General features: G+C 39.5%; 1 protein-coding gene across 1 annotated transcript; it reads left to right on the forward strand.

Annotated features, from left to right (window-relative positions):
• Positions 1-3734: 3734 nt before the first annotated feature.
• Positions 3735-27470, forward strand: plekho1a (pleckstrin homology domain containing, family O member 1a). Its single transcript, XM_037693283.1, has 10 exons — positions 3735-3865; positions 4912-5061; positions 16963-17103; positions 21954-22058; positions 22156-22257; positions 22338-22613; positions 23373-23470; positions 26082-26244; positions 26327-26439; positions 26559-27470. Exons 1-10 carry the CDS (start codon positions 3839-3841, stop codon positions 27346-27348), a joined length of 1965 nt encoding a protein of 654 aa, XP_037549211.1. The 5' UTR covers positions 3735-3838; the 3' UTR covers positions 27349-27470.
• Positions 27471-27755: the final 285 nt, after the last annotated feature.

The raw sequence follows: 27755 nt of genomic DNA on the forward strand, positions 1-27755 counted from the left end.
CAGTCACAATAACCACATAAAATCGGTTCGAGGTCAGTAAGCACAACCAGAATTAATGCTCAAGGCTTTCTGTCGATTTTTGAGAAAATTAAAGGATTTAAAGTAGGGATGCACAATATTAGATTTTTGGATGATATGTTAAAACTTATTTGGCCGATAACTGATACCAATTTTTTTTTTTCTGAGACCTACTTGCAGAGACTACATCGCTTTCTCTGCTGTGGAATTAAAATACATTATTCTGCATGATCTTTGTCAGTTTGGCTGCTACAGATGCCAAAAAAGGGGACTGAAAAAGATGTAACACTTCCACATGGGTTATGTTTAATGTCGAATTTATCATGACATTTACTTTCTCTAACACAATGACAACACTCAACTGTGTACATTTCACAGATCTAAACCTGTTCACAAGCAAAAAGTGAAAAACGCATTAGTAGTAGTGCATTAATGGATATACTTGACAGTTTCTTAAATTAAAATGAACTTAAAACAGAAGCCTTTTATATCGGTGAGTTATTTTGATGGAATGGCCGATAGACGATATTTAACTTTATCGATAATATCGACCGATACCGAAACAATGCCGATAATATCGTGCATCACTAATTTTACGTTTGCCTTATAGTCCGAAAAATACGTTACTTGTGTTGTATTTTCAGCTGCTTCCTTCTTCAGGCGGCGCCAGATGCCCTTCCCGACGCAACCTGGGTTCAAACCCACAACCCCAGAATTACAGGACTAACCACCGCACTACCGTGTACTTTTCAAAAATGTTACTGTGTTTTCCTCATAAAAACACTTTGAGATTAAATACATTGTTTTCTGTGTTTTTCCTTTAGCATACTCTGATTTTACTCTTACCTTATTTGACACTTGTACCTTTTCAGTATTGGTACGTTTGAATGACGTATTTAAAAGTATTTTAAATGTAGTTCTATTTTAAAGTCGTTGATGTGTCTTATTTAATGTTTTTGTAATTCTTTTATTGTTCAGACCATAAATATTAGTGAGTTTCTTCACAATGGGTTTGGGATTTTTGTCACCAGAGCTGTCTGGGTGTTAGTTTCTCCTCTCGCTGACTTCATCTCCTGCTCTCTGACATGGGGATGAAGGGAAACATCTGGATTCAGACGAGCTGACAGCTGTGGTGCCTGAACACAAGAGGATGTTGCGTGTTGAAGTTTAACACCGAGGTGAGCTTCCGTTACGACGGGAAGGCAGGTCAGAGAAGTCGGGGCCGTTTTTTCCACTCGAACAGAAAACTAACAGTTTTCTACAATTGTTGATTTAATATATTTTTTAACAACTTTACATACAGCCAAACATAAAATAAATAAAAAATCCACATTTAAGCACAGGATTTCTCTTTTCTAGCAAGTTTTTGTTGCTGCAGGAGCCTTTTGACGCATGATTGCTCCTCAGAGTTTCAACCTGATCTCTTTATGGAATAAATTAATAAACTTTAAGTTTGGAGCATGAGATAAATAAACTGTTTTTTTTATTTGATCCATAGATCCAGCGACCGACTGCAGGTTTGTGTTTGTTTCTCTGCAGAGTTTTGTGTGTGTGTGTATATATATATATATATATATATACATATATATATACATATATATATATATATATATATATATAACCCTAAATATATACAGAAAAAAAAATAATATTTTTATTTATTTGTTTTATCTCATAATTAAGTTCATGATATTTAAATAATAAACGTAAAATGTCTGAATTTAGTCTACATATTACACAGATGGAAAATGTTCAAAATTAAAGCCCTATAGCTTAAAAAAATCATCTATGAGAAACTTTTCAGATTTAATGTTTCGTTTTTGTAACGTGTCAGAAGTTTTTGTTTCTGTTATTCAAAATTTAATTTGTAACATAGTAAAATGATGTAGTTAAAAAGTATATCTGTATTTAGGTTTTTTTAGGATTAAAAAGGGGAAAAGTAAAATATGTCAACAAAATAAAATAATAAATTGTAACAGCAATGTGGCTATAAATCAAATAAACTGAAATCAAAATTTAAATAATTTTAGTATAAAAAGTGTTTTCAGTCAAAATTTGGAAAAAGTAATATCTAAATTTTAAGGCCAGAATCAGAATTTTATTTACTTTTTCCAATGAATATTACTTTCTTTTTTGTGTTTGCCCGAATATTTTATCATTTGAACTCATCACAGATTTATGTTTTCCTCAGGTTGGCATTAAAACATTATAATTATAGTAGATGACACTTAATCAAAATGTTTATTTGCTATAAAATGTTGAGTCAGAAGTATTTTTAAAAATATTTAAATTACTTTGGGCTAATGTTGCTTTATGTCCTAATTATTGAGACGTACATCTAAAAGTAATTTCACACACAAATATAAATATTTAAATGAATGTTACATTTTAACATTAGCATACTTTGTTAAAAGATTTGCTGTGTTTTTTCTTTATTCTGCTTTCTCATGTTGTTGTAGCATGTGATTATTTGCAGCTTGGGGTCAATAAGTAAAATTTTTATTTTATCTTATCTTAATATAAAATAATATAATATAATCAAGGTCCAAGGAGACATTATTGTCATTCGCATCACATGGTACATGAGATGGATGTGTACTCAAGGTCCCAGTTGCATCCAAAAATAGCAATACAGTAATATAAACTATAAAACATAAAACAGTATACAAGGATCTAAGATATACGCTAAACAATATTATTATTGTATTATATATGGTGTATTAAACAGCAGCCTGAACATGAGTCTTTTGTGAGCAGATGGGTATGAATATAGCAACTTATGGGTAAGAATCAGCAGCATGGATAATCTGCAGCACAGATAAAGTGTGATTATGAATAATATAATGAGTTCTGTGATGGAGGTAAATTCAAAGCAGTCCCCTCAGATAAAGTATTAAATTATTATTTTTATATATGGATGTTTCTGTTAACCTATTTTTACATATGTTTCAGTTCAGTGCCCTGAGATGACTTCTATTGTGACTTGGCACTTTATAAATAAACTGAATATAATATAATATAATCAGAATCTGAATCAGTTTATTATTGCCATGTCAATGAACGAGGTTCACAAAATAGGAATTTGCTTCGACATAAGGTGCGAATAGTAATAAAGTAAAATCAAGTAAAAATAAAGTAAAAATTAAGTAAAAATGAGAACATTACATAAGACATAAGACCTGTGTACACCCACAAATAAAGTAAAATTAAAAACATAACATAAACATGTGTACACCCATACAATAGAAAACAATAAAAAAAGCTTAGAGAACAGTAATAATAATAGTAATAATAACAGTAGTAATAATATAATATAATATAATATAATATAATGTAATATAATATGGTGCCTGGTAAAGTCTTACTGAATAAATGTAATTTTAATTTTAATGTGTTTTCTACACATAAATTATTTCAGTAAAGTTTGCTTTATAAAGAGCGTTTGTTGTTTTTAAACAAAACTTTTATTTTCAGACTTGTCATTTTCACTCCGGCCGCTGGGCGTCGCTGTCGCTCTCCCTTTATTTCGACGAACGAACCGGGCGCGTCGTCGTCTGTGGGAGCGCGCGCGCACGGAGAGAAAGAGCATCTGCTTCGAAGCGCGCGCGCAGCCTCGGTTCAGACAAACGGTCGCGGCGCTGAAGGAATTAAAAAAAGAACGAACGAAAAAAAGGGAAACCGGCGTGGACCGAGCCGAAACTCAGCGACCCCGGCGTTACCAGAACCAAAGCTTCCGGTGCTCAGCTCCCACCGGACCGAGCCGGGCGGGTCCGAACCTCCACCCTCACACACCGACCGTGTGATTGTTCGGTCGGTGAGGATGAAGAGGAGCAACCAGAGCAGACGGGTCAGTGAGGCAGCTTTTTAAAAATTGTTTCATGTTTTTGTTTTATTTGTTCAGCTTTAAAAAACTCTGCAGGTCCGAGGTATCTTTTCCTAAAACTGTCGGAACCAACAGATTCTGATCAGTCATCAATATTCATGTCGCTCCGCAGAGAAACAGAAACAAAGCTGAGATTTTTTATATTTTGTTGTTTGTTTGCTCTAATTTAGTCAAAAAAAAAAAAAAAAACAGCTTTATTACACATTAATTAGTTTAATTCTGTGTAATTTAGACTTTTTTTTTTTTAGCTCCTTTATTCAACTTTTGTTTAAACAGCCTTTAAAACCTGGAGTGAATATTTTATTTCATTTTTCATTTTTGGAGCAGTTAAAGCTCATTTTTCATCAGGAGGCATTTAAGAAGAAGAACAAACACTGATTGGACTGATTGTGTCACAATGTAAAGATGTTATATATATATATATATATATATATATATATATATATATATATATATATATATATGTATATATAAAAACTTGTGTTTATTACAGAAAAAGGTGATTTTATGAGCTGTTTGACAGAAAAGTTTGAGTTTAATCAGAACAAAATCACATTAAAGAAGGTTTTAAGACGAATTGGCAACAATTAAACAGCTTCTGAGATAAAACGATGCAACTTTTAGCTCGTTAGACAAAATCTTTTTGAGTTTTATTCTTTCAGATAAAAGACGAATTGTTTCACCAAAGAAGAATCGGAGAACCTGACTCAACCTCATTAGACTTTTGGAGTCTTGCTGTTTAATTTTGTTGCTGCTGCTTCGTGTCTTTTTTAAATTTAAAACCTCTTTGCTGAGTTTTCTTGTTCTTCCTCCTTCTGTCGGAGTGGAGCTGTTATGTAATTAAAGTAGGTCAGACTGACAGAGAGCAGCCAGATCATGACAAACACCATCACCATGAAGATCTGCTCTCCTCCTCTTCATCAGTCCAGCCTGAGACAGAAACATCCTCCTCCTCTTTTTGTTTCTTTTTGCCTCTGATGGTCTTCGCTCTTTTGCTCGGCGTGTTTCAGGGCCTTCAGGACTCCGGTCCGCTCGCCGCCCAGCAGCCGGAGAAGGCAGGTTGGATTCGGAAGTTCTGCGGTCGAGGAATCTTCAGGGAGCTCTGGAGGAGCCGTTTTGTGGTGCTGAAAGGAGACCACCTCTACATCTCGGACAAGGAGGTGAGGACGAAAGCCCAAACGCTGGCTCCAGATTGTTGGACGGCACACAGAGGATTGGGAGAGTTCTTCTCTGATGTGTTGGAACCTGGAGAGGTTCACGGCTTCAGCAGCTGCTCGGTGTCAGAAACGCCACTGTGGGTTAGCGTTAGCACCTGCGTCCTCGAGCTGCAGAAGAGATGAATTCACGTCTCAGACTTGTGAAGTAAATCTGTGCAAGTGCTCACGTCACGTTTCTGTTGATCCGATGAGTCAAACACGCAGGGGTTTCCTGCTGCTCACATTCAGCACCAGAACTGAGGCGTTTCTTCTCGAAGAAAATAAATAGTTTGGATCTGTTGCAAAACCCCACGGCGCCCGAGGAGACGGCGGGCCCCTCTATCTTAATGTTTTTAAAGACCTGTTGGTATGAAAATGAAAGCAAGGGGATGCAAACAAGCACAGAAAATATAAAAAAAGACTCAAAGCAACCACACGGTGGCTCAAAATGAACAAAAAGAGCCTAAAACACCCTCAAATAGACTCAAAATGATCACACAAAGGTTTGAAATAAACAAAAACAAGTATTTTTTTATATTAATATTTATATTTATATAGAAAATATTTTATTCGCATGGTGGTGCAGTTGGTAGAGCTGTTGCGTCTCAGCGAGAAGGTCACAGGTTCAAATCCTGGCGCGGGACCTTTCTGGGTGGAGTTTGCATGTTCTCTCCGTGCTGAGTTTTCTCTGGTTTCCTCCACAGACCAAAAACATGCATGTTAGTGTGATTGGCAACTCTCAACCCGCCTCTCGCACAGTGATAGCTGGACATGGGCACCAGTGACCCGAAAAGGAAGAAGTGGGTAAAGCTAACAGATGGATGGATATTTTCAAATATTCATAATATTTATATATTAATAACTACAAAATAACCACATCATGTATAAAAAAATAATCGAAAAAAGACTAAAACTGACCACAAATAGACTCAGAAACGGCCGCAATGTCTCAAAATGACCACACAAGAGTTTGGAATAAACAAAAAGCAGTTCAAAAGAACCTAAAATTGACTCTAATTACCCACACACCAGTTCCAATGTATTAAAAAAAGGCTTTAAACAATCACAGAAAACACCATTGATCCAAAAATCATCCACAATAACCAGAGACTCAAAATGGCAGCAATGAGACTGAACAACCAGAGACTGCAAATGAGCTCAAAGACAAACCTGTGTCAGACTCAAGGCCCGGGGGCCCAATGTGGCCCTCACTGACATCTTATCTGGCCATCAAGATCATATGTGAAATGTAAAATACTTTTATCTCTTGAATTTTTTCAGGAATCTTTTGATTATGATTTTGAAAACACAACAGAGAACATCAAATGAGACCAATCAAACTGGATGCAAACTAAACACAAAGAGGCTCAAATCAACTCAAAACACAGAAACCCCTAAAGTTATCACCAGGAGAATAAAAATTGTTCACTTGAATTCAACTACAAATGATCCAAAGTACATTTAACAACCACAGGGACCCAAAAAGATCATTTAGACATAAAGGTTTTAAAAAGAAAACGTAAAACAACCAATGCCATTAGAAAAAGAAGCACAAGTTGCCTTCTACTACTTGGTAAAATACAAATTAAACTAGATAATGTAGAAAATGTGTCTCCATATGTGGTAAAATCTGTGTTAAAGGTAGTTTTAGTCTAAATGTTGGACATTACAATAAATAAAATCTAAAACAAACCTTCGTATTTCCAGTCAAACGTATCAGGAGTTGTGCTTTTAATTGTTTCAGGCAGATTTGTGTCACAGAAATGTCAGAGTGAGACGATTACTTTATTTTCCAGCTCATCCGAGTCCACAGACTCACACAGAACTTGTTCCTCTTTTAAAACGGTCCAACTTCCCAGTGAGAAAAGAGCTGACGGTGACTTTTTTCTTTAACGCTGTGACGTTTTGCTGCAGGTGAAACCAGGAAGTCAGGAATCAGGCTGGCGCTGCAGAGGACAGGTGAACAGAAAGTCCGTTTGCAGCAGAGGTTGTCGGACCCCAAAGTGCTGAGCGCTCGCACTGGTTCTGTTCTGGCTCCTCGTTATGTAACAGAACGTTATGCAACGGCACGCAGAGAGGGTTGCAGGACGCTGAGTCAGAGCTTTTTGTAAACACTTTCTTCTTGCTTTTGCATCTCAGCCGATAAGTTTCAGCTCTGCGGAGAGCAGACAGGCGGACCCGAGGAGGAGGAGGGCGTTTGCAAACGGTCACAAGAAGCACGAGAAGGCAAGCGTTTGCCACGCTGAGGCTGTGAAAACGTTCCACATCCGACTGAGCTACATAAATACACCACCAAGTTAGGTTTATATGATCCATTTGCATCAAAACAACACCAAAATATGCAAAACATCCTCAAAGTGAAAGAAAACAACAACAAACAGACAAAAACTGACCACAAAATGAGAATTTATAGAGACAATACAGGTACAACAGCGGTTTTTAAGTCACTTATCAGAGATAGACTCAAACTGGCTATGTAAGGAAATGTAAAGAGAAAAGGTTCTGACATGGATGGATTTAAATTAGAGCCCGACTGATATGGAAATTTTGGCCATCGCCGATACTGAAATTGGGAGGGGAGGGCTAATGCTGATGATCAATATAATGGCTGTGTAGGAGTTGTGGTTTTGTCCCTGGTGTTGCGTTTATGTCTGTGTTCCCCCCGATCCTCTGTTTCTCTTTATAGTGTTTGGGTTTCTCTAGTATCTAGTCCCATCTTGTGTCATGTTCATGTCTTGCATCATCTTTCTCCTTCTCTGGCATCTGTGATTACTCACAAGTGTCATCACTTGGTCTAATTGGTGTTTCCTGTATATAAGTCTGTATCTCTGTGTTAGTCCTGGCATTGTTATCTGTCCACTGGTGATGTCCTGTTCTTTGTGATGCCTGTTCTGCTCCTCATGTTCATCTCCTGGTTTGTGTAAGTTTGCTGCCCCATCAGCTCTTTTGTTTTGTAAAATAAATTCCTTATTTTATATTATCTTGAGTCCTTGCCTGCCTGCACCATTGGGTTCACCAGCACCAGCCAAATGTGACAGGCTGAAGCTTTTTGAGTTTTGTCCACTCCCAAGAATCAAAGTAAACAGCTACTTTAAACCTGTTTTAACACTTGAAGTCTTGAAACAGTCTTCCTAACGTGCATTCACATTTTCTATCCTCCATTATTCACCATCAAGTTCTCAAGTGTGGTACAAAAATATAAATTAAGCAAAGAAACACTCTTCTCTGTTCATTGTTTAAACTGTCACGTATGGTGAAGGTCTAATTAGCATTGACCGCAGTGGCGTTTATTTATTTTTGTAGAGAAGTGAAGATTTCAGACAAAGAATGCATTTCATTGAGGACGACAAAGATAACGTTACTAACACCGATATACATATACATACATACAGTATATGTACCACTACATTGGATTTATTGTTCTGGATAAACGTTTACAAGGCAATAGCCTATGCTAGGTTATCTAAACGTTAGCATGCTAACTTGAGAGGTTGGAGGGTTGAAGACAATTTATTATTGTTGATTTCTTTTTAAATTTTACAGATCAGTTAAAATAACCTTACTATACTCTGTTCAACAAAATATGATACACAGTATCGCTCCCTGCTTCGGCTGTGCTGAACGTGAAAGTTAAAGTGAGCGGCCATGTCTTGAAAGTATTACGCATGCGTCCTCTGCTGGATACATTGTATTGTACAATTATGCCTTTTGCCAGTAAGGACACGGCTTGTTCCCGATGTTCATATTGGTTCATAATGGGACATTTATCACAGATACCAATATGTCCCGCCTATATCTGCCCAAAATATCGGCCCTACCGATATATCGGTCGGAGCTCTAAGATAAGAATTTTTAAAAACTACAAATTTGACATAAAACAGCCACAAAGAGACCAAAGAAGGAAAGAGAAGATCACAAATTAATATTAAACAAAAACTGCTTGTATCTCACTGGACTAAAACTGTTTGTGACTAGTTGGACAAGTTTGAATGCAATTTATTTTTATTTGTCTCCTCCAGTCAGATACAATCTGCTTTCCTAGACTGCCAAACACTATTTTTTTGCAAGTAGCGTAACAGATGCTAACAGTTGGGAGCTGATTTGTCACGAATATCTATCTTCCCTAAATAAAACATTTCTGCTATTTGCCTATTTATAATGCACGTGAGTGTTTTTGAACATTTCCCTGGGATGACGACAGATGCTAAAATTAGCTAGAACCATTGGTAAAAGTAGCACGCAGTAGATAAAATTAGTGAAAATGCAATTATAATTAGCAAAACAAATGCTAACACTGAAATTAGTCAAGAGTAAGTGCAGCAAAACAAATGCTAAAGCTAAAAGTTGCGAAACGATAGATAAAATTAACAAAAAGTTAGCTAAAGGCTAACATGAGCATAACATGAATTAAAATGAGCAAAACGTATGCAAACATTAGTGAAATGGTCACTAAAACTGGCTAAAACAGATGCTAAAGCTAAAATATACAGAATAATTTAGCTAAACAAATCCCAATATTTACAAAACGGTGGCCCAGAACATGCTTGACTTGCATCTTTTCACAAACCCCAAACTTTTGCTGCAGCATTTAATTCAGTCTTCTAATTTGCTTTTGGAACATTTACTTCAAAACACGTTTTTAAAAGATTTTTACACATTTAGCAGCACTAAATATAAATCAGCTGTTTTATCAGAGACATGTGTTTGTGTGCGTTTTGGTTTCATTGTAGCAGCAGAAACTTGTTGTGTTCTGTGGAGGTCGACTGACTGAAGCTGCTTCATCATGACTCACATTTTTGACCCCGTCTGTGTGCGTTTTTTCATTATTGCATCACTTAAATTATAATTCTTCAATTGCAGGGTGAAGACCGGTCTTAAGGCCGGGGTTAGTTATGTTTAAGACACCATCAAATGAACGAGTCAAATTAACGTCTGAAGTGTGCGTTTCCTGTAATTATTACCCTTTTCTTTGTCTGTGATTCATCTTTTTCTGTCTCAGCAGAGCGCTGACCCAGGACATTTATAAATACAGCAGCCGGAGGCAAGCTTCATTGTGTTTGTGTGGAAGGGAGGATTTCTATTTTTACTTTTAAACTACGGCAGTGAGGACATTTCTGCCTCAGCTCTAATTAAAACTGACTTAATTCAGAGATTAGATCATTTGGGTGTTGGAGGCTTCCTTTATTAGATGTTGGCTGGTCCGAAGTGTCTTTATGGCGTCGTATTGATTGTTCTGACTGTAGCATTGATGGATGTTCAGCTGCAACCGTGTCGACATGTGACTGCTGGTCTCTCCACAGCCCTGCAGCCATTAAACGCACATCACTTTAAATACACACCAAGGACACACATACAGTGACCATTATTCTAGCTGTTGACGCATGAATTAAAAAGCTGATCTGCAGAAATGATCCATTGGGTTCTGTTTAAAACGATCCTACATTGGAGAAATGTGAGTTTTACGTGTTTTCCATCCTCAGTTCTTGTTGTGAAGTCTGCACATGCTCAGTAAAGTTTCCATAAACGCTATGTTTGTAACACTGAGAGCAGCGCCAGAATATAGCATTTTTTTCTAACTTCAACTCAATAATGTTACATTATTTATTTATTCTGATCAGTTTGCCTGCGAACCTTCAGAAAAAATGTCCATTATTAGGTGAATATTAGTCGCCCTGGGACAAACGTTCAAGTTAATTTTGTTTTTGAGCCATGGTCTGAATTTGGACAGTTGCGATAATAAATCAATTAATCGCGTGATAAATGAAAATTATCGACCTCATTTTCATTCATCGGCTTTATCGTTCCTTCTCTTCTTTTCTTCTCTCTTCGTTGAAATCAGCTAAGCTTTGAGCTAAGCTAACAGGCAGATCTCGAGGAACAAACCTCCATCTTGTCCAAGCTCCAAAATTCACGGTTGAAATCCACGCTTTCATGTAAAAAGTTGTTTTTCTCTGCAAAAAGAAGCTGAGAACTTGTTTACTGATTTTTTTTATTAAAAGCTTTGTGTGAAAAATGCTATGCTAAAGAGCTCAAACTGCACCAAGTGTCTGCCATTTTGAGAACCGAAAACAAGGAAAGAGAGACAGCCCATGTCACGTCAAGGGGTCTCCCTCCCATTTTTCTTAAAGAGACACGCTGCTCGCTCCCTCACTATCCATCCTTCGGTTCAGTCTTATACTGCCATCCGGTGGTCAAAAGTAGGTACTACACTCAAAAATAAATTAACCAACGTTTCTTCTTAAATTTTACAATAATTACTACTTATTGTCAAATTTCAAACAATATTATTGTTTATCACGATAATTTCTGAGACAATTAATCGCCCAGCAAAATTTGTTATCATGACAGGCCTAGTCTGAATAAAGAGGGATGAAGTTTCTCATGTCTAGAGCGAGTTTAAATAGACCACGGCATGAACCATAACAATACAGCACAAAACAGATAATAGTAGTAAAATTGTGGCATTTAGATAAAACAAAAAGTAAAGTGTCCTGATGCATGCTCAATAATCCAGGTAGAAAAATCCAAAAAAGTTCAATCTGGTCCTCTGGACCAGATTGAACTCAGATTGAATTCAGATTTTTGAATTCAGATTTTTTTTGAATGTCCAGAGGACCAGATTGAACTTTTTTGGAAAAAGTAAAGTGATTAATTTATAGAAGGAATACATATGATCCGCCACTTTTCATGCCATAAAATCAATTTATGATGCGGCTACAACTTCACCAAATTTTAGCTCCATATCCATCTTTGAGTAATATTGTCAATTAGCAATGGTGGCCATCTTGAATCACGTTGCCTCCACAGACTTCTGATTGTTAACCTGTAAACTTTCACAGCCTTACACGCTGTTGCACCCACAGAACAGGTTCAATAAGACCCTACCATGGTAGCAAATGTCCCTTTTGTCCTTCTGTCCTCCTCAGTTTTCTGTATGGATCCCCTTTGTCTGCTTCAAATGGATTTATATAGAATATCTCCACTGTTGTACTCAGCAGGTTTCACTGCGGCTCTGATCTCAGTAAAGTCTAGGGTTAGTAGCCGTCACATCAATGTGGTAAAACCAGCCGACTATGTCCGCAGGGCAGAAAATCTGATGCCCCAAATGAAACTATTGGACCTGCTTGTTTGAATCACTGGCAGCAAGTTCAGATCCACTTGTTAAACACAGTTCAGTGAATGGTATTACCCTATAATGGTAAAAAAGTAAAAAAAAAAAAATAGAGAATTAATTCCTGAAAAATCGTTAAAAATATATTTTTAAAATCCAAATAGTTGAAAAATATACCGAACAAAACAATATACAGCAAGCGCAATAAATAATTTACATTGTTTATTAGGAGGAACTACTTTGTGGGACCCAACATTTTTCAGTCAGGTCATCTGGACAGTTTCTTTTTTTGTGCTGAAACGTTTCGCCTTAGATCCGGAAGGCTTCATCAGTCAAGGAAACACACAACACAAAACTGATTCTTCCCCCTTCCTTGACTGAAAAATGTTGGATTGTATACCTGGATTATTGAGCATGGACTTTGTTACTTTGTGGGACGAATTAATTTGCCCCTATGGATGAGCCGCCACTGCTCTATACCTCCATGTCTTCTCTAACATCATCCATAGATCTCCTCTTTGTCCTTTTCCTGGCAGCTGCATTTTCTTCTACCAATATACCCACTGTCCCTCTGGACACGTCCAAACCATCTCAGTCTGGCGTCTCCACATTCATCTCTGTCATTCTACCTCTGATGATCTCATTCCTAATCTTATTCACCCCTCCCCCCAAAAGAACCTGAACATCACAAATTGAAACTTTTCTCCATCCACTCCATCCTGCCTGGATTCTCTTCTTCACCTTTTCACCCCCATGTTTCCTGGATAGTCGACCCGGTGAACTTGAAGTCCTGCACCTTTGTGACCTCTGCTCCTTGTGGCCCCACTCTTCCACCTGCCTCCTTCAGTTCATTTATGGCACATCCTTGTTGGCGCTGCAATAAATACAATTTAAAAAGAAAAATACTGATATTCAGCTTATATCAGTTTCATCTGCTTAAAGGATAAAAGCTCTCGCTTTAATAAAAAAACCTAAAAGGGAGGTTATTCGAGTGGAAGATTTCAGCTGGAGTTAAAAGAGTCGACTTGCTTTCCATCTGATGTTTCATTTATCAAACATTCCCACTTTGTTCAGCTTTTAAAAGTTGGTTTGATGAAAGCTGCAGACGAGGAAACTGTCTACTGAAAGAGTAAAGAGGGAGTTTAATCCATTCAGAGAGGTTTTGACTCAGACATTCATGTTTTAACTCAAGTCGACTCCTCTGGAACGGCAAATCTGAATAAATGAAAACAGACAAAGTAGCAGCGAGACTAAAGAGGCCAACAGGAACATAAACTGAATACATGAATCTTAGTTTTATCTTCCCGTTGTGAATATTTAACACTTAAAAACTGCTCAAGCGTTTAGAAAACTTTCTCTACACCCTCAAAGAAAAGTCACGAAAAACAACTAAAAGAAGGGATGCATTTTGTTAGCATTGAAGCTGAATCTGAATTTCATTAGGATGTTTTGTACTTTCTTGCTCTCGGAGAAGGTGGATGCTTTTTCCTCCCGCTCCTTCCCCTGCTTCTGCTCTTTGTCCTGTGAATCTTTTGGAGCCTCTCTTTGCGTATCTTCCAAATTGTAAATTATAGATCTGGTCAGCTGGTCTTTCAACACAATTGATAAAATTTTCTTGACGAGAAGACAGGGTGAAGGAGAGCCCTCCTGCCCCGACGGGACACTTGCATCCGGATACACAATGGATTCATTGGGGCAGCGGAAGATCGTGTGGCTGTCCATATTGTCGGTCGAGGGTGTTGAAGATGCGTACATAATTGGATTTATGATAACAGGATTTCTGCTTTTTGGATTTGGTGGTTACCTGGCATATCGACAAATTCGAAAACGTCGGCAGCTGTTGTGAGGGAATGTGCCGTGCTGGGAACACTCAGACCGTGTGAGCTGAGCCATAAGCTGGACGCGATTCTTGCTGAGAGTCACAGGCTACTTGCGGCTCCTGAATCTTGCTGGCAGGAAGGAATTGACCTTGGAGAAGTTACAAGCTTGGCTCGGCAGTACTGACCTCAAATTTAGCTGTTTGGAGTCGCCATTGAGACGTACCAGTGAAACTGTAAGGCAGACGGAAATTAACGGAGTCGACCTGACCCAAAACAACTGTTGTTATCTGAATCTGGCTCCCCTGTGTCGGCCTTGGAAGGCTGATTATCTCAAATTCTCCTGGATGTTATGTGAAGAAGATGCACTGCCCCCACTACCTGTTCCCTTGCAGAAGTTTTTTTGCAATATGATTTTTCATGATTTTTATTTTTTTCTCTCCTCTTTCCTCGTGTTTCCTTTTCCTTATTTAACTAAAAAGGCAGCGCCTCTCATGAGGCTGCAGCCTCAGGCACCCCGTCTATGTCTTGTGTTTCTTTGGACGGGCTGTACTAAATGAAATTTTGTTGTGCTTCTGTGCACTGACAATAAATGCTGATTCTGATTCTGACACGTCAAACTAAAATGACACATAAATAAAAATAAAAATGAAATACACCTAAAAAATAAACATTGACTAAATATTCTTTAGTCCAGTTCCAGGAATAGGCTACAATTACAGTGAAGCAAGAAACAACAACATAAAATTAATTTAGAAATACTGTAGTTTGTTAATGTCCAGTTAGATTGCCAAAAGTTATTTTTATCTACAGAGTAACTGTTTGAACAACAATAAAATAAATAAATAAATTAAATTTAAATAATTAATTTCCCTTTTTGATTAATAAACTATTTTTGAATTGAATTGAAAACAAAATCTTTAATTCTGTTGTGCCTTCAAAAAGAATCTGGACATTTATTGAAATAAACAAAATAAAGAAAGGAAATTGCACCACGGTTAAACCAAAACAAAAGTTTTAAATCTCAAATAGAGTCGGAGAAAGGAAAACGTCTAATAAAATCCAGGAGGCCGTGTGGATTAATTTGAGAGAATTGTGCACAAAGTTCATTGTTCTAATCTCAAATTTACACCTTTCAAAAATAACCTTTCATCCCCGAGGTTCTGTGGCAGATTTTATTTTTTTCACCCTGGTTTCAAAATAAAAATCACAAATCAAAGCAGTGATCCTAATTTATTCATGTCAGGACCTCTACAGAGTTAAACTGGAACAAATGGACAACTTTCTGTCTTTGAATACAAACTGAAAAACCATTTGTGGACTCAAAGAGGCTCATTGTCCTCTTGTGTCCTCTGAGGTTCTGAGCCACAATTTTTGGGACAATCTTCGTCATTTAGGATCTGGACTCTCCACGGCACAGGTGCTTCCTCCGGAGACTAAAGCGAGTGAGGACACCCTCCTCCATCTTTACTGATGGACGCCTGACGAGCTGTTCGAGCAGCCTCAGGGAGACTCTGCTGTGGGGGAGAGAACAGCCGAGGGAGTCACGGAGGTCTCACCCCTCTCCTCAGAGACTCGTTTGAAGCACTCAGCGCTGTGAGATGTCTCTCACTCCCACTGTTGTTTTATCTTCTTTCACGGCAGGAGATTTAGCAACAGACGAATGAAACGCATCAAACATTTTAAAGAATTAAAGTCACAGGTTCTTGGCCAATGTTTATCAATATATATATATTAAATATATTCATTATTTGGTATATTTGGTATATTTTTAGTATTTTGATAATTTTAACTTAACTGTTGATTAGGTTTTATGGTAACTCTTTACAATAAGGTACACAAAATTTGATTAACTACTAGGGAACGCCTCAGGAACGAATCAGGAGCTAATAGGTAGTTAACCAGTACTTACTGGGGAACACACAGCCAAGCCTTATTAGGGGACTACTGGTTAGTTACCTTGTAAATGAAGAGGAACTAATCAAGAACTAATGGGTAGTTACCAAGAAAACCAAAGAGGAACGAATCAAGAGCTAATGGGTAATAAAATCGGTAATCACTTGGAAACAGGTTTTGGACAATTACGAGTTGTGACCTCACTGGTGCAGGGTTTATTCAGAACCCACATGGCAAATTTTTCCTCTGTTTCTGTGGTAACAAACCAGTAGTCCCCTAAGAAGGCTTGGCTGTGTGTTCCCCAGTAAGTACTGGTTAATTACCCATTAGCTTCTGATTCGTTCATTTTTAGTTTCCTTGGTAACTGCCCATTTGTTCTTGATTAAATCCTCTTCCTTTACAAAGTAATAAACCTTGTTCCTCTTTGGTTTTCTTGGTAACTACCCATTAGTTCTTGATTAGTTCCTCTTCTTTTACAAGGTAACTAACCAGTAGTCCCCTAATAAGGCTTGGCTGTGTGTTCCCCAGTAAGTACTGGTTAACTACCTATTAGCTCCTGATTTGTTCCTTAGGCGTTCCTTAGTAGTTAAACAAGTTTTGTGTATCTTATTGTAAAGTGTTACTGGTTTTATAACTACATGACATTTTTTAAATCACTTACATTCTATGCATATCTTGTAATTAAATGAACAAAGATCAAACAAAATGACATAAATATCAGACGATGAGCCACGCTGCTGTAAACAGGTTCTTTAATGTCAGGTTTGTTCAGATGTCAGGGAGCAGATGGTTCAGCGTGTTACAACACACTTGTTTCTGTGTCACTGCTCCTCTGTGCAGTAATGTGTTTGTGGCAGATGTTGGACTGAGTTGTATTTCTAGAACATTTCCAAGTGTCAAGGTGGACAATTTGAATGTTGCAGGCGGCCATTAGAAGTTCCCACCTCTCTTTAAAAATACATCAAAATCTTTGTGCATTGTGTTGTGTTTTATATATATATATATATATATATATATTTTTGTGTGTGTGTGTGTTTGCAGGTGAAGGACGAGCGTAAAGCGCAGGAAGTGTTTGACCTGGCAGATTACGAGCGTTCAGAGGAGCTGAGGAAGGCGAAGAGTCGCAGCAAGAAAAACCACAGTCGCTTCACCGTGTTGCGCTGCAGACATCGAGGAAACCCTGTGAGTCCCGTCTGTCTGTCTTCCTGTCCGTTGTTTCATGTTCTCACAGCATCCTTTCATTTTTATGCTCCACTAACCACCACAACAGCACCTCTGAAGTTCAAGAGCTCTGGTTCTTTTATTGTGGAAGAAAAAGCTGCTGTGATCTGCTAGGAGCTGAACGACTGCTAAAACTAGCTGAAGAAGCTAAAACTGAGTTGTGAAAGTTAAAACTAACAGACTAGAAGCTAAGATGAGCAGAAAAGAGAATAAAATGAGCAGAACTGTAGAAATAATAGAAAAAAGTAGCTAAATTCATCAAAATTGCTCAAGCTAAAATGATCAAAACATAATTTCATAGTAACAAATCACGCTAAAGTGAAAACTTGCTAAATGTATCTAAAACGATTGAACTGATGTTAAACTTAGCAAACCTATAACTAGAAGTAGCACAACTGATGCTAAAGTTAAACTCAACAAAACAATAGCTAAAATAAGCAGAATTGTAACTAAAAACTTAAAGTGAAATGGGACATAAAATTGGAATAAAAAGACAAAAACATATATTTGCTGAAGCAGATTTCAAAGAGAGCAAGTTTGTTGAAGGATATGAAAAACTCCTGATGTATTTCTATGGGGTACATACACACATTAAAAACAAGTTTATACTTATAAAGATACACAAACCAAAAGTAACAACATGCATCTCTTGACTGAGCTAGTGTTTTGATGTGTGAATACTTAAAGTGGCACAAATTACACCAACTACTTTGTTTGATTGCAAAAAACCTACAGAAGAAACTACAAACAAGAACACAATATCGAAGAACCTTGATTGTTGCTTTATTGTTCTCTTTAATAACAGAAAGAAGCTTTTATGTGTGTATTAGAGCTGTTGAGTCTTCTGTAGCGCCACTCAAATGTGGAGTACCTCAGGGATATATAATTGGTCCCCTTCTGTTTTCCCTTTATTTGCTCCCTCTGTGATATATTCTCCAGAAACATGGTGTTACTTTTCATTTATATGCTGATGACAGCCAAATTTATGTTCCATTAAAACAAGACAAACAGTACTCCGTGAACCAACTCCTGGAATGTATGGCAGGAAAAGACTGAGGTGGTGTTGTTTAAGCACAGTGATGGTTCCAAAGTCCTTGCTGATCTGGGTCCTTTAACAAAACATCTGATTGAGAAAGCAACTAACCTGGGTGTGAGGCTGGACGATGATTTTAAACTAGATCAAGTCCAGCTTTTATCATTTGAGACAACTGGCCAAGGTCAAACCATGTCTGTCACGATATCATTTTGATATTTTAATCCATGCTTTCATTACAACTCGTCTGGACTACTGTAATGTCAGTCTGAGCCAGTCATTACTGCCTCGACTTCAGCTTGTTCAAAATGCTGCTGCCCACCTTTTAACTGGTACCAGAAAACGAGAGCACATCACCCCAGTTTTAGAGTCACTACATTGGCTCCCAGTTTGTTTCCGGATTAATTTTAAGGCTCTTTTATTTGTTTTCAAATGTCTTCATGGTCTCGCCCCACAGTCTCTGTCCGACCTGCTCCAGCTGTATCCTCACGCTCTCTCAGATCAGCAGATCAGCTGCTGTTGGTCATTCCAAAGTCCAACAGGAGGCTGAGAGGGGACCATTAGAGGTGACCGTTAGAGGTGACCGTTAGAGGTGACATTAGAGGTGACCGTTAGAGGTGACCGTTACAGGTGACCGTTACAGGTGACCGTTACAGGTGACCGTTACAGGTGACCGTTACAGGTGACCGTTAGAGGTGACCGTTAGAGGTGACCGTTAGAGGTGACCATGAGAGGTGACATGAGAGGTGACCGTTAGAGGTGACCGTTAGAGGTGACCGTTAGAGGTGACCATGAGAGGTGACCATTAGAGGTGACCGTTAGAGGTGACATTAGAGGTGACCGTTACAGGTGACCGTTACAGGTGACCGTTAGAGGTGACCGAGCGTTTTCAGTTGCTGCCCCTAAACTTTGGAACGAGCTGCCTTAGCACATCAGACAAGCGGACTCACTTCCTGTTTTTAAATCTTCTCTGAAAACACTTTTTTTTCCCTCTTTGGCTTTTAATTCAGCTTGAAATGTTGGTTTTACTGTTTTTAAATTATTAGTTTTATTGTTTTACTGGTTGCTGTTTAATGATTTTTGGCAGGTAATTACTTTTACGGTTTCAGTTGATTTTATGGTTTTTATGCTTGTATGTGTTAGTGTACAGCACTTTAGGCCAACAGTGTTGCTGTTAAAGTGCTTTATAAATAAAGTTGTATATAAAACATAATTCAAAGTGTAAAGTAGGCTTCCTTACAAATCTTATAAGGTCAACAAGTACAAGCTCTGGTGCTGCGATCCGTCTGCTTTAGTAAAGAGGTTCTTTCCACTCAGATTATGTTCTGGGTCTCTTATAAAACAGAGAAATCCAAAGGGTTTAACTTTTAACCTCTTAAGAGACGCTTCTCAATCTGTGCACCAGTGCTGTTTTTTTCCAACTCAGCAGTCTGGTGAGGTCACATATCTCCTATATTTACGTTTTTTAGAGACACGTGTAATTTTACAGATACTGAGGTACATTTTGGTGTGGTAGCAGCTGAGACTGATCCACAACTTATACTTTGATGGCTAACAAGGGCACGAGATCTGTGTTTACACTTTTGACAAAACTTTGTTAGCAAACTAGTTGCAAAAGTCCTAGAAGTGAGGACTTGTGGCCCCATTGGACCCAACACAAGACCTAAATCTTCCCTTACCGGCCCCTGAGGGATTCAAACCCAGTCTCTCTAACCGGTGGTCTGTTTTACTTAAGCCAAAGTGTTTGAACTTCTGATCTAAGGGTTGGGGCAAAGCGGTCAAAGGTCATAGGGGTCAAACTATCTTCTGAACTGCTGGATGGATTTAATGAAACTCTGAAAGTGATTATTGGATGTACATATAAACTCTAACTTTCGAAGTCACTCCAATTCAACATGGCCACCACAGTTACTCCATTAGTTTTACATTGATTTACGATTTGGTGTGGTAGTAGCTGAGAGTCGTTCATCCCAACCTGAGATCATGCAGTATTATATATTGTTGTTTTCAAGGGTTGGCCCAAACCGTGTTGTTCCTCAACACGGGATGATTTTAGTCTAAAACTCTGGAACGGTCAGAAGTGATTTCGTGTTTCTTAAGTCGTCAGTCCAGATGCAAAAACTCTGAAATGTCTTCTTCCGTCTCCGTCCGTCCTCTGCTGCTCTCAGAGATTACACGGTCCTGAATCACTAACACCACCCACCTGATTGGTGGATTCCCTCCTCCGTCTGTCAGGGGATTGGTGGATTTGAGTTCAAACAACCCGTCCACCCTGCCAGGACTTCTCTGATTGGCTGATCCGTGTTGGTTTTTTTTTTTAACCCTCTGAAATGGTTTAATCTGCAGAATCCCATTAGTTTGTGAGTTACAAAGGAATAATCCCTAAAACACTTTCACATGTCCGTCTTGCTGCCCACTGCGCTCTGCTGCGGTTCGTTCCAGTCACGCAGCTCCGAGGTGAAGGCAAGAAAACGTGACTGAGACGATCTCCTCATGTGCGGCTGACGAGGACCAAAACCGCAGAACGTTGTTTAAAAAGCGTTTCTACCCGAGGTGAATGTGGAAGAAGCTGCAACTTTTTGCCACAAAAACTGAACTTCCATCCCACTTTGTGCAAATGTTACAGCCTGTATGTTACAGCAGCCGGCGTTCTCATCGCAAATACTTCTTTGTATGGCAACATGAAAGGCTTGAATAATTTCACCAAAAATTAAATATTCGTTTTAGCTGCAGTAACAAAGCTACACCAACCTACATTTTTGTACCGGTTAGGTACAGTAGTCCCTCGTTTATTGCAGGGGTTACGTTCCGGACCCGTCCCCCTCCCCCGTCCTCCTCCCCCGTCCTCCTCCCCCGTCATCCTGCAATAAGTGAAAATCCGCAAAGTAGGGACGTTATTTATTTTAGTATTTATATATACTGTATTTTAAGGCTTTGGAAACCCTTCTCACTCTGATGTTCTAAACTCTTAAACCTATGTAATTTTAACAACATACTTATATGTAGCTACTAAATTTTACTCACCAGCTCTGCAGAACAGCAGCAGCTCAGTTCCAGTCCTTCTTGGTTCTGTTTCAGCAGACCTACCCTGCCGGTTCTGGTCGGCTCTCTGGCTCGTGGTAGTGTTGGTAGGCTCCGGAGGGAGCGTCAGACCTATGGCGGCGTATCCCTGCTCTGAGGTCCTCATGGGCTGGCTAGCAGCTCTCTGATCCGTTGATGGGTCTGGTTCTGCTCCAGTTCTGGTCCGGTTCCCGGTGGGTTCTGTACGGCTCTCTGCATCCGCTGGTTGCCTAAGTCTCTGTATGAATAAGCACCAAACTTTTTCTGATCAGATCAAAACTTTCCCTCTAGTATTTCAGCAGAAGGCAACGGGGCTTTGGCGCAGGGTTCTGTTGGCTTCTGGGAAATGTAGTCGTTATGAGCGGGGATACAGTGTAGGCTTATTGAGAGAAAACTACAAAATGGTGACGCCTGTCCGAAGTATTTTATTTTTTGTTGAGTTTTTACTGTACAGTATCCAGTACTGTCCCAATCACGTGAGTAATATTAAAGTTGACAATCGTGTCGTGTACGATTTTTTTTCTCGTGTTCAATCTTTGAAAAACCGCAAAAGAGCGAGTTTGCGAAGGTCAAACCATGAAGTAGCGAGGGACTACTGTAAAGAAATGTTTACAGAAAACCTAAACTACCTTAAAATGAAATTATTAATTTTATTGGAAAACAACAAATAAATACAGCAGTTAAAGTAGGTCAGGTGTATTTAATGTTCTTTGTGCAGGTTCCTAACCTGGTGTTTCTGGCTGTGAGTCCTGAGGAGAAGGAGTCCTGGATCAACACTCTGAATGTGGCCATCGTCCGGGCCAAGAACCGAGTCTTCGATGAGGTTTGCAGCCGTTCTTTAGTAGTAAAACTGAACTTCTTCACTTGTGTCTTGAGGTTTGTGATGAACGAAGGCTTTAGTCAGTTTAATGTGTCCTCAGGTGGCCATCGAGGAGGACAGCGCTTTGGCTCATCCCACCAGGGATCGAGCAAAGATCCCTCACAGCCGCCGGCTTCCGACCAAAGGACACCTCGTGGCCGTGGTAGCAGAACCCATATTTCACCTTCCAGCAGGATCAAATTAACGGTATCTTTAGAAGACCTTTTTTATTTGTCGTCGTAGGCGTCTACGTCCTCTCACGGCATGCTGACCCTTGACCTGGTCGCAGAGGAGGACGGCTTCTCCTTCGACTACGACCCGGACGAATCCTGGGAGAACAGCTTCCGGGTCGACCTGCAGAAGGAGGGAGGTCGTCAGAGATCCGGCACCGATGTGTCGAAGCTGCGGGTGACGACCAAAGAGCCGAAGGTGAAGACGAGCAGTTTACCCAGGGGGAGCGAGCGGTCCTGGGGCAAACATCTGGAAGTCCCCAAAGTCCACAAGAACCAGCAGGTCCAGGTGGGAAACTTCGACTTGAGATTAAATTTATTTGTTTTCCTGTTTATTATTATTATTATCATTATTATAGTTTCTATCCCTATTCTGTACATTTTTAGCTGCTGTTCAGCTGTTTTTGGTAAATTTCTGCTTTGTTCAGATAATTTCTACTTATTGGTGCTCATTTCTGCTTCTTTCAGCCTAATTGGGCAAACTTGTGCTCTTTCTGCTTCCCTCTGCTTATTTAAGCTTCTTTCTGCTTCTTTAGCTACTATTCATCTGTTTTCTGCTTATTTCTGCTTTTATCAGATAATTTCCACATTGTTGTTCTAATTTCTGCTTCTTTTAGACTAACTGGGCAAACTTGTGTTTTTTCTGCTTACTTCTGCTAATTTGAACTTCTTCTTGCTTCTTTAACTACTATTCAGCTACTTATTGCTAATTTCAGCTTTTTTTTAGCTAAATTCCTAATTCTTGTGCTAATTTCTGCTTATTTGATCCTTATTCAACAAATATGTGTTCTTTCTGCTTTCTTCTGCTAATTTAGGCTTGTTCTTCCATTTCAGCTACATTTCAACTTGTTTTTAGCTAATTTCAGCTGTTTTTCAGCAAATTCTTCTGCAGTAAGCGTTCACACTGCGTTTTCGCAGGAAATGCAATTTCTCTAGTTTTAAGATAAGTTTAAGAGATCCAATCAGCAAATCTTCATGTTCATCTCCTTAGTTTAAAGCAGGACTATCAACTGTTAAACCACTAATCAACACGTCTGCTTCCTTTCAGGTCCTTCAGGCACAATCCCAGACGCCTCAGCCAGGAAAGAGGTTCAGCATGCAAGGTCGAAGTCGCTGCGCCTCCATGGACGAAGTCCTCTCCTCCAGGTACGAACTGTTATTTAACAACACAGCTCTGCGCCTGGCAGGGAATTTAGACGAATTAAACCCACTGACCCATTTAAATCAGCACACGTTAATAATTTATCACCCTGAAGTGGTACATTTGAGAGCCGCGGCTACTCTGAAAATGAAAAAAAAAAAAAACCCTGAAGGGGTAATTGATTTTTAAAAATTCATCTATTCATTTTTAATGTCTAATCAGAATGTGTCTCGTTAATTCAGTCCAGTTAGACAATAGATGAAAAATTAGGCTGAGTATTGATCCGAAATTTAATCATGATTTTTGTGAGACGTTAAATTTTTCAGTTTTCCTACAATTTATTGTGAACTTTAAAGACAAATACAGTGATTTACAGAGCTCAAAGACTGAAGGTTTAAAACCCACAGTACGCTGACAGACGTCGGCTCTGTGTTTATGTAGGTGAATATAAAGCATCAGAACGCTGCTCAGACTTTTTTCTCTGACTGGCTCAGCACATTATAGTTTACAGTGACGAGAGCGGATCCAAAAACAATCCGAACAAACATAAAGCCAAAGAGAAAATCACCCCCACGGTGTCCTGGAATCTGCTTGGACTAATAAGATCTTGACAAACCGGACACTTGCTTTGAGGAGGATTCTGATGAACAGTTCATTAAAACTTTTAGCTGGAAAAACAAACAAAACTAGAGAAAATGCATTTCCCTTGAAAATGCAGTGAGAATGCTTATTGCTGAAGAACTTGCTGGAAAAACAGCTGAAATTAGCTTAAAATATGCTGAAATGTAACTCAAATGGAAGAATGAGCCTAAGTTAAAAGAAGAAAACAGAAATAACATCTATTTGCTGAATTAGGTTTAAATAAGAAGAAACTAACACAAAAATTAGGAAATTAGCAACAACAAAAAAATAAAGAAGCTGATTAGCAAAAAGTAGCTGAAAGGTCAGAAGCTTAAATTACCAGAAGGAAGCAGAAAGAGCTGAAATGAGCTCAAAATATGTGGAATTTGAATAAAAAGCTAAAATTAGCATTAAACTGTTAAATAGTAGCTGAAATAGCAAAAATAAGCTGTAAGGAGCATAACAAGCTGAAATTAGCAGAAAGAAGTTAGAAGCACAAAAATCTTGTAGTTAGCAGAAAGAACCCAGTAATTCTCAGTCGGGTCATCTGGACACGCTAACGATCCATCGTTAGGCTGATGGTCCTTCTTGATCATGTGAGCAGCTGGTTTTGGTTGTCAGCAGCAAACTGGTTGATCCACCACGAGAAGGTGCTATTTATAAGACTGAGCTGAATACAGCACCTCAGACTGAAGAAGTCTTTCGGATGAAAGACGAAACATTTCTACTTTTGTTGTTGTTGTTGTTTTGTTTGCTTTGTTTTTTGAATGTCCAGAGGACCAGACGTAACTGTTTTAAATTTTTCTACCTGGATTATTGAGCATGCATCAGGATGTCATCTGGACATTTTCTTTTTTATAGAGACGTTTCGCCCTCTATCCGGAGGGCTTCATTAGTCGGAGGAGTTCCAGTAAACTGTTTCTGCTCCAAGCAGTACACTCCTTAAGTGGACCAACCAGTTTGCTGGAGCTAAGATGGTTTCTGGGAGCCGTCCTGTCCCTTGAGCATGAACTTTGTTAGCATAAATAAGTTGAAAGGAGAACAAAACGGCTGAAAAAAAACAACAGCTGAAAGTAGCTGAAAAAAGTTTAAATTTGCATAAGGAAGCTGAAAGAAGCTGAAGCAGAACAAAATGTAAAAGGAGCAGTAAAATGTTGTAAACAGATCTAAAGATCTGAAGGAGTTAAAATGAGCTCAATTCATTTTCTATGAGAAAAAAATGACAGAAAATGCTAAATATTTCAAAAAGCTGAAGCTGCACCAATATCGAAAGCCATAGCGCCCTTCTCCTGAACGAGCTGAACGTTTTGAGACCTAAATTGCTGAAATAGCTTAAAAACTGCAGGACGAGAATCGTGCCGAACAACGTATGAAACAGGGATAGTAACAGCCAGGAATAATAAATATAAACAGGAAAACAATAGTGTGAACGCTTAATAAACATTCACACAATAAGCTGTATCATTAGAAAATTTAAAGGAACACTATATTTTTTTTACTCAGCTTCCTTTTTATTTATTTTTACCCTGAAACATCAACTCTGCTGCTTGTGTGGGGTCACCTCAGTTCAACAGGTCCTGTAGCTCGGCTCTGGACGGCCTGGGTTCACCCCTTTAAGTTTATGCTGGTTAAAGGGGTCCAGGCCACCTCTGAGAAGGTGCCCTGAATGAAAATGTTTAATGCATATTGAGGGACTTCAAACCTGCATTTAACGCTCTTTGATAGCAATTAAAAGCTAAAAAAAAAAATATCACATTTTGAATTGAGGTCCCAAAACTAGCAGGAAGAAAACATGTGAGGTGGGTTTGAACATCTAATGAGGATGTTTCTAAACCTGTGAAGGACTTTTGGACATATCCAGATGCAGAACCCATTCAGGGATGCTGATAGAAAGATGGACTGGTTTAGTACGTTAAAATCATTGGGTTTAATTATTTTAATCTATATTTTGAAGCATCATCTATTTCTGTAGTTGGCCCTCGTGTCTTCCTCCAGGCCTGCGATGATTCGCTCAGAGTTTCGCTCTGCTCTTCGTCGCTGCCCGACTGAAGAAGAGGCGGGGAGCGGGGCTTCGCCGCAGCCGGTGGGTCAGCTGCAGAGCCTCATCGCTCAGAGGATGCAGAGAGCTCAGGAGCTGCTGGAGGAGATGAGACTGCAGGTCCGACTGATTGCATTCATCGTCTGTGTGAAACCTCAGTCCTTCCAAATGAAACAACGTTCTGACCCGTTGTTGTTTACAGGAGCTGCAGAAGGCCAGAGCTGAGCGGGAACGAGGAGGAAGCTCATCGTACCTGAAGGGCATCGAATCTCCTCGGCTTCATCACCTCAGGGGCTCCGACTCTCCTCATTCCAGGTTAATTCACTCTCACTCCCTTTTTGTTTATAACAAAACATCTTTGTGGCGCTCAAAAGTGATTCTTCGGATTAGACCGTGTGTGAAAATCTGGGCTTTAATTGGATTTTTGTCCTCAGCAGGTCTTCAGGATCTCCGAGGAGCAGGAGCAGTGACTCCCCTCGCCTCCGGGGGAAAGACTCTCCTCGTCTGAGAGGAAGAGAGTCTCCTCGATCCAAAGCCAAGAGGAACCGCTCCAAAGGGGCAGACTCTCCTCGCTCCAGGGGGTCCCACTCGCCTGCAGCTAAAGCCTCCGACTCTCCTCAGCTGAAGGATTCGCCTCATCTGAGCTGCTCTCCTCGATCAAAGAGCTCGGACGCCGTCCGCTCACCAAAACTCAAGGGCTCGTCCATCGCCTTGTCCAACAAACAGGATGACTCTCCTGCACAGAAGAGCCTAGAAACTCCTCCGTGTCCCAAAGGGTCCAGCTCCTCTCAGGTTAAAAGAACCGAGTCACCGCAGGACAGCAAGACCGACTCCCCCCTTCAGGGGAGCGTTGAGGAGTCGCAGAGTCAGAATTCTCCAAATGAGTCTGGATCCTCTGATTCCTCGCAGCCCAAGTCCCCTAACAAGCATCCGCCCGCCACGCAGCTGTCAGAGGAAGACCTGGGGGTGGAGCGGCGGCGTGCTGAGGCCGAGCGCCTCCTGGAGGAGGCCGTGTCGTCGTGGAAAGAAGCGCAGGAGGTCCTGCAGGAGGTGAAGGAGCTGCAGAGCCAGACGCTGAGGCGTCAGCGTAGGAGGACCTACGAGAAGATGAGGACGTCAGCGACGACAGCCTTACTGTCCACAGCAACTGCAGCGGCGGAGGAGGACGACACACCGGCCTCACCAACGTCCCCCGAGGACGAAGACGAATCTGAGACGCCTTGACAAAGACTGAATCTTCTCAGAGGAGGTAGCGACGTTCTTCAGCTTACGCACACACAGGATTCATTTACAGCCCCCGTTATGAAACGGTGGAGACGTTTTATAAAATGTAAATACAAACAGAACACAACAATTTTAAATCTCATAAATCCACATTTTATTCACAGTGGAAGTTGTTAAATGAACCAAATGTTCAAATTAAGGTTTTGTATCAGTTCCTTGGAAGAAAAAAGGCAATTTTGAATTTATGGCAGCAACACATCTCAATTTAGGAGAACTTAGGAGTAGGCCTGTCACGATAAACAATAAATCAATTAATCGCATGATAAATGAAAATTATCGACCTCGTTTTCATTTATCGGCCTCATCATTTCTTCATGTCTCTTTCTACTGAAGACACTGGACGACTC

Source organism: Nematolebias whitei, chromosome 19 (assembly GCF_014905685.2).
Source record: "Nematolebias whitei isolate Nwh7 chromosome 19, NemWhi1, whole genome shotgun sequence".
Classification (NCBI taxonomy): domain Eukaryota; kingdom Metazoa; phylum Chordata; class Actinopteri; order Cyprinodontiformes; family Rivulidae; genus Nematolebias; species Nematolebias whitei.

What these genes read in the sequence shown, in the direction of transcription:
- plekho1a (XM_037693283.1), top strand. Translation starts at nt 3,839, where the DNA reads ATGAAGAGGAGCAACCAGAGCAGACGG. An exon ending in GGAGCAACCAGAGCAGACGG is followed by an intron (nt 3,866 to 4,911) that starts GTCAGTGAGGCA and finishes GGCGTGTTTCAG; the next exon opens with GGCCTTCAGGACTCCGGTCC. An exon ending in GCAGACATCGAGGAAACCCT is followed by an intron (nt 17,104 to 21,953) that starts GTGAGTCCCGTC and finishes TTCTTTGTGCAG; the next exon opens with GTTCCTAACCTGGTGTTTCT.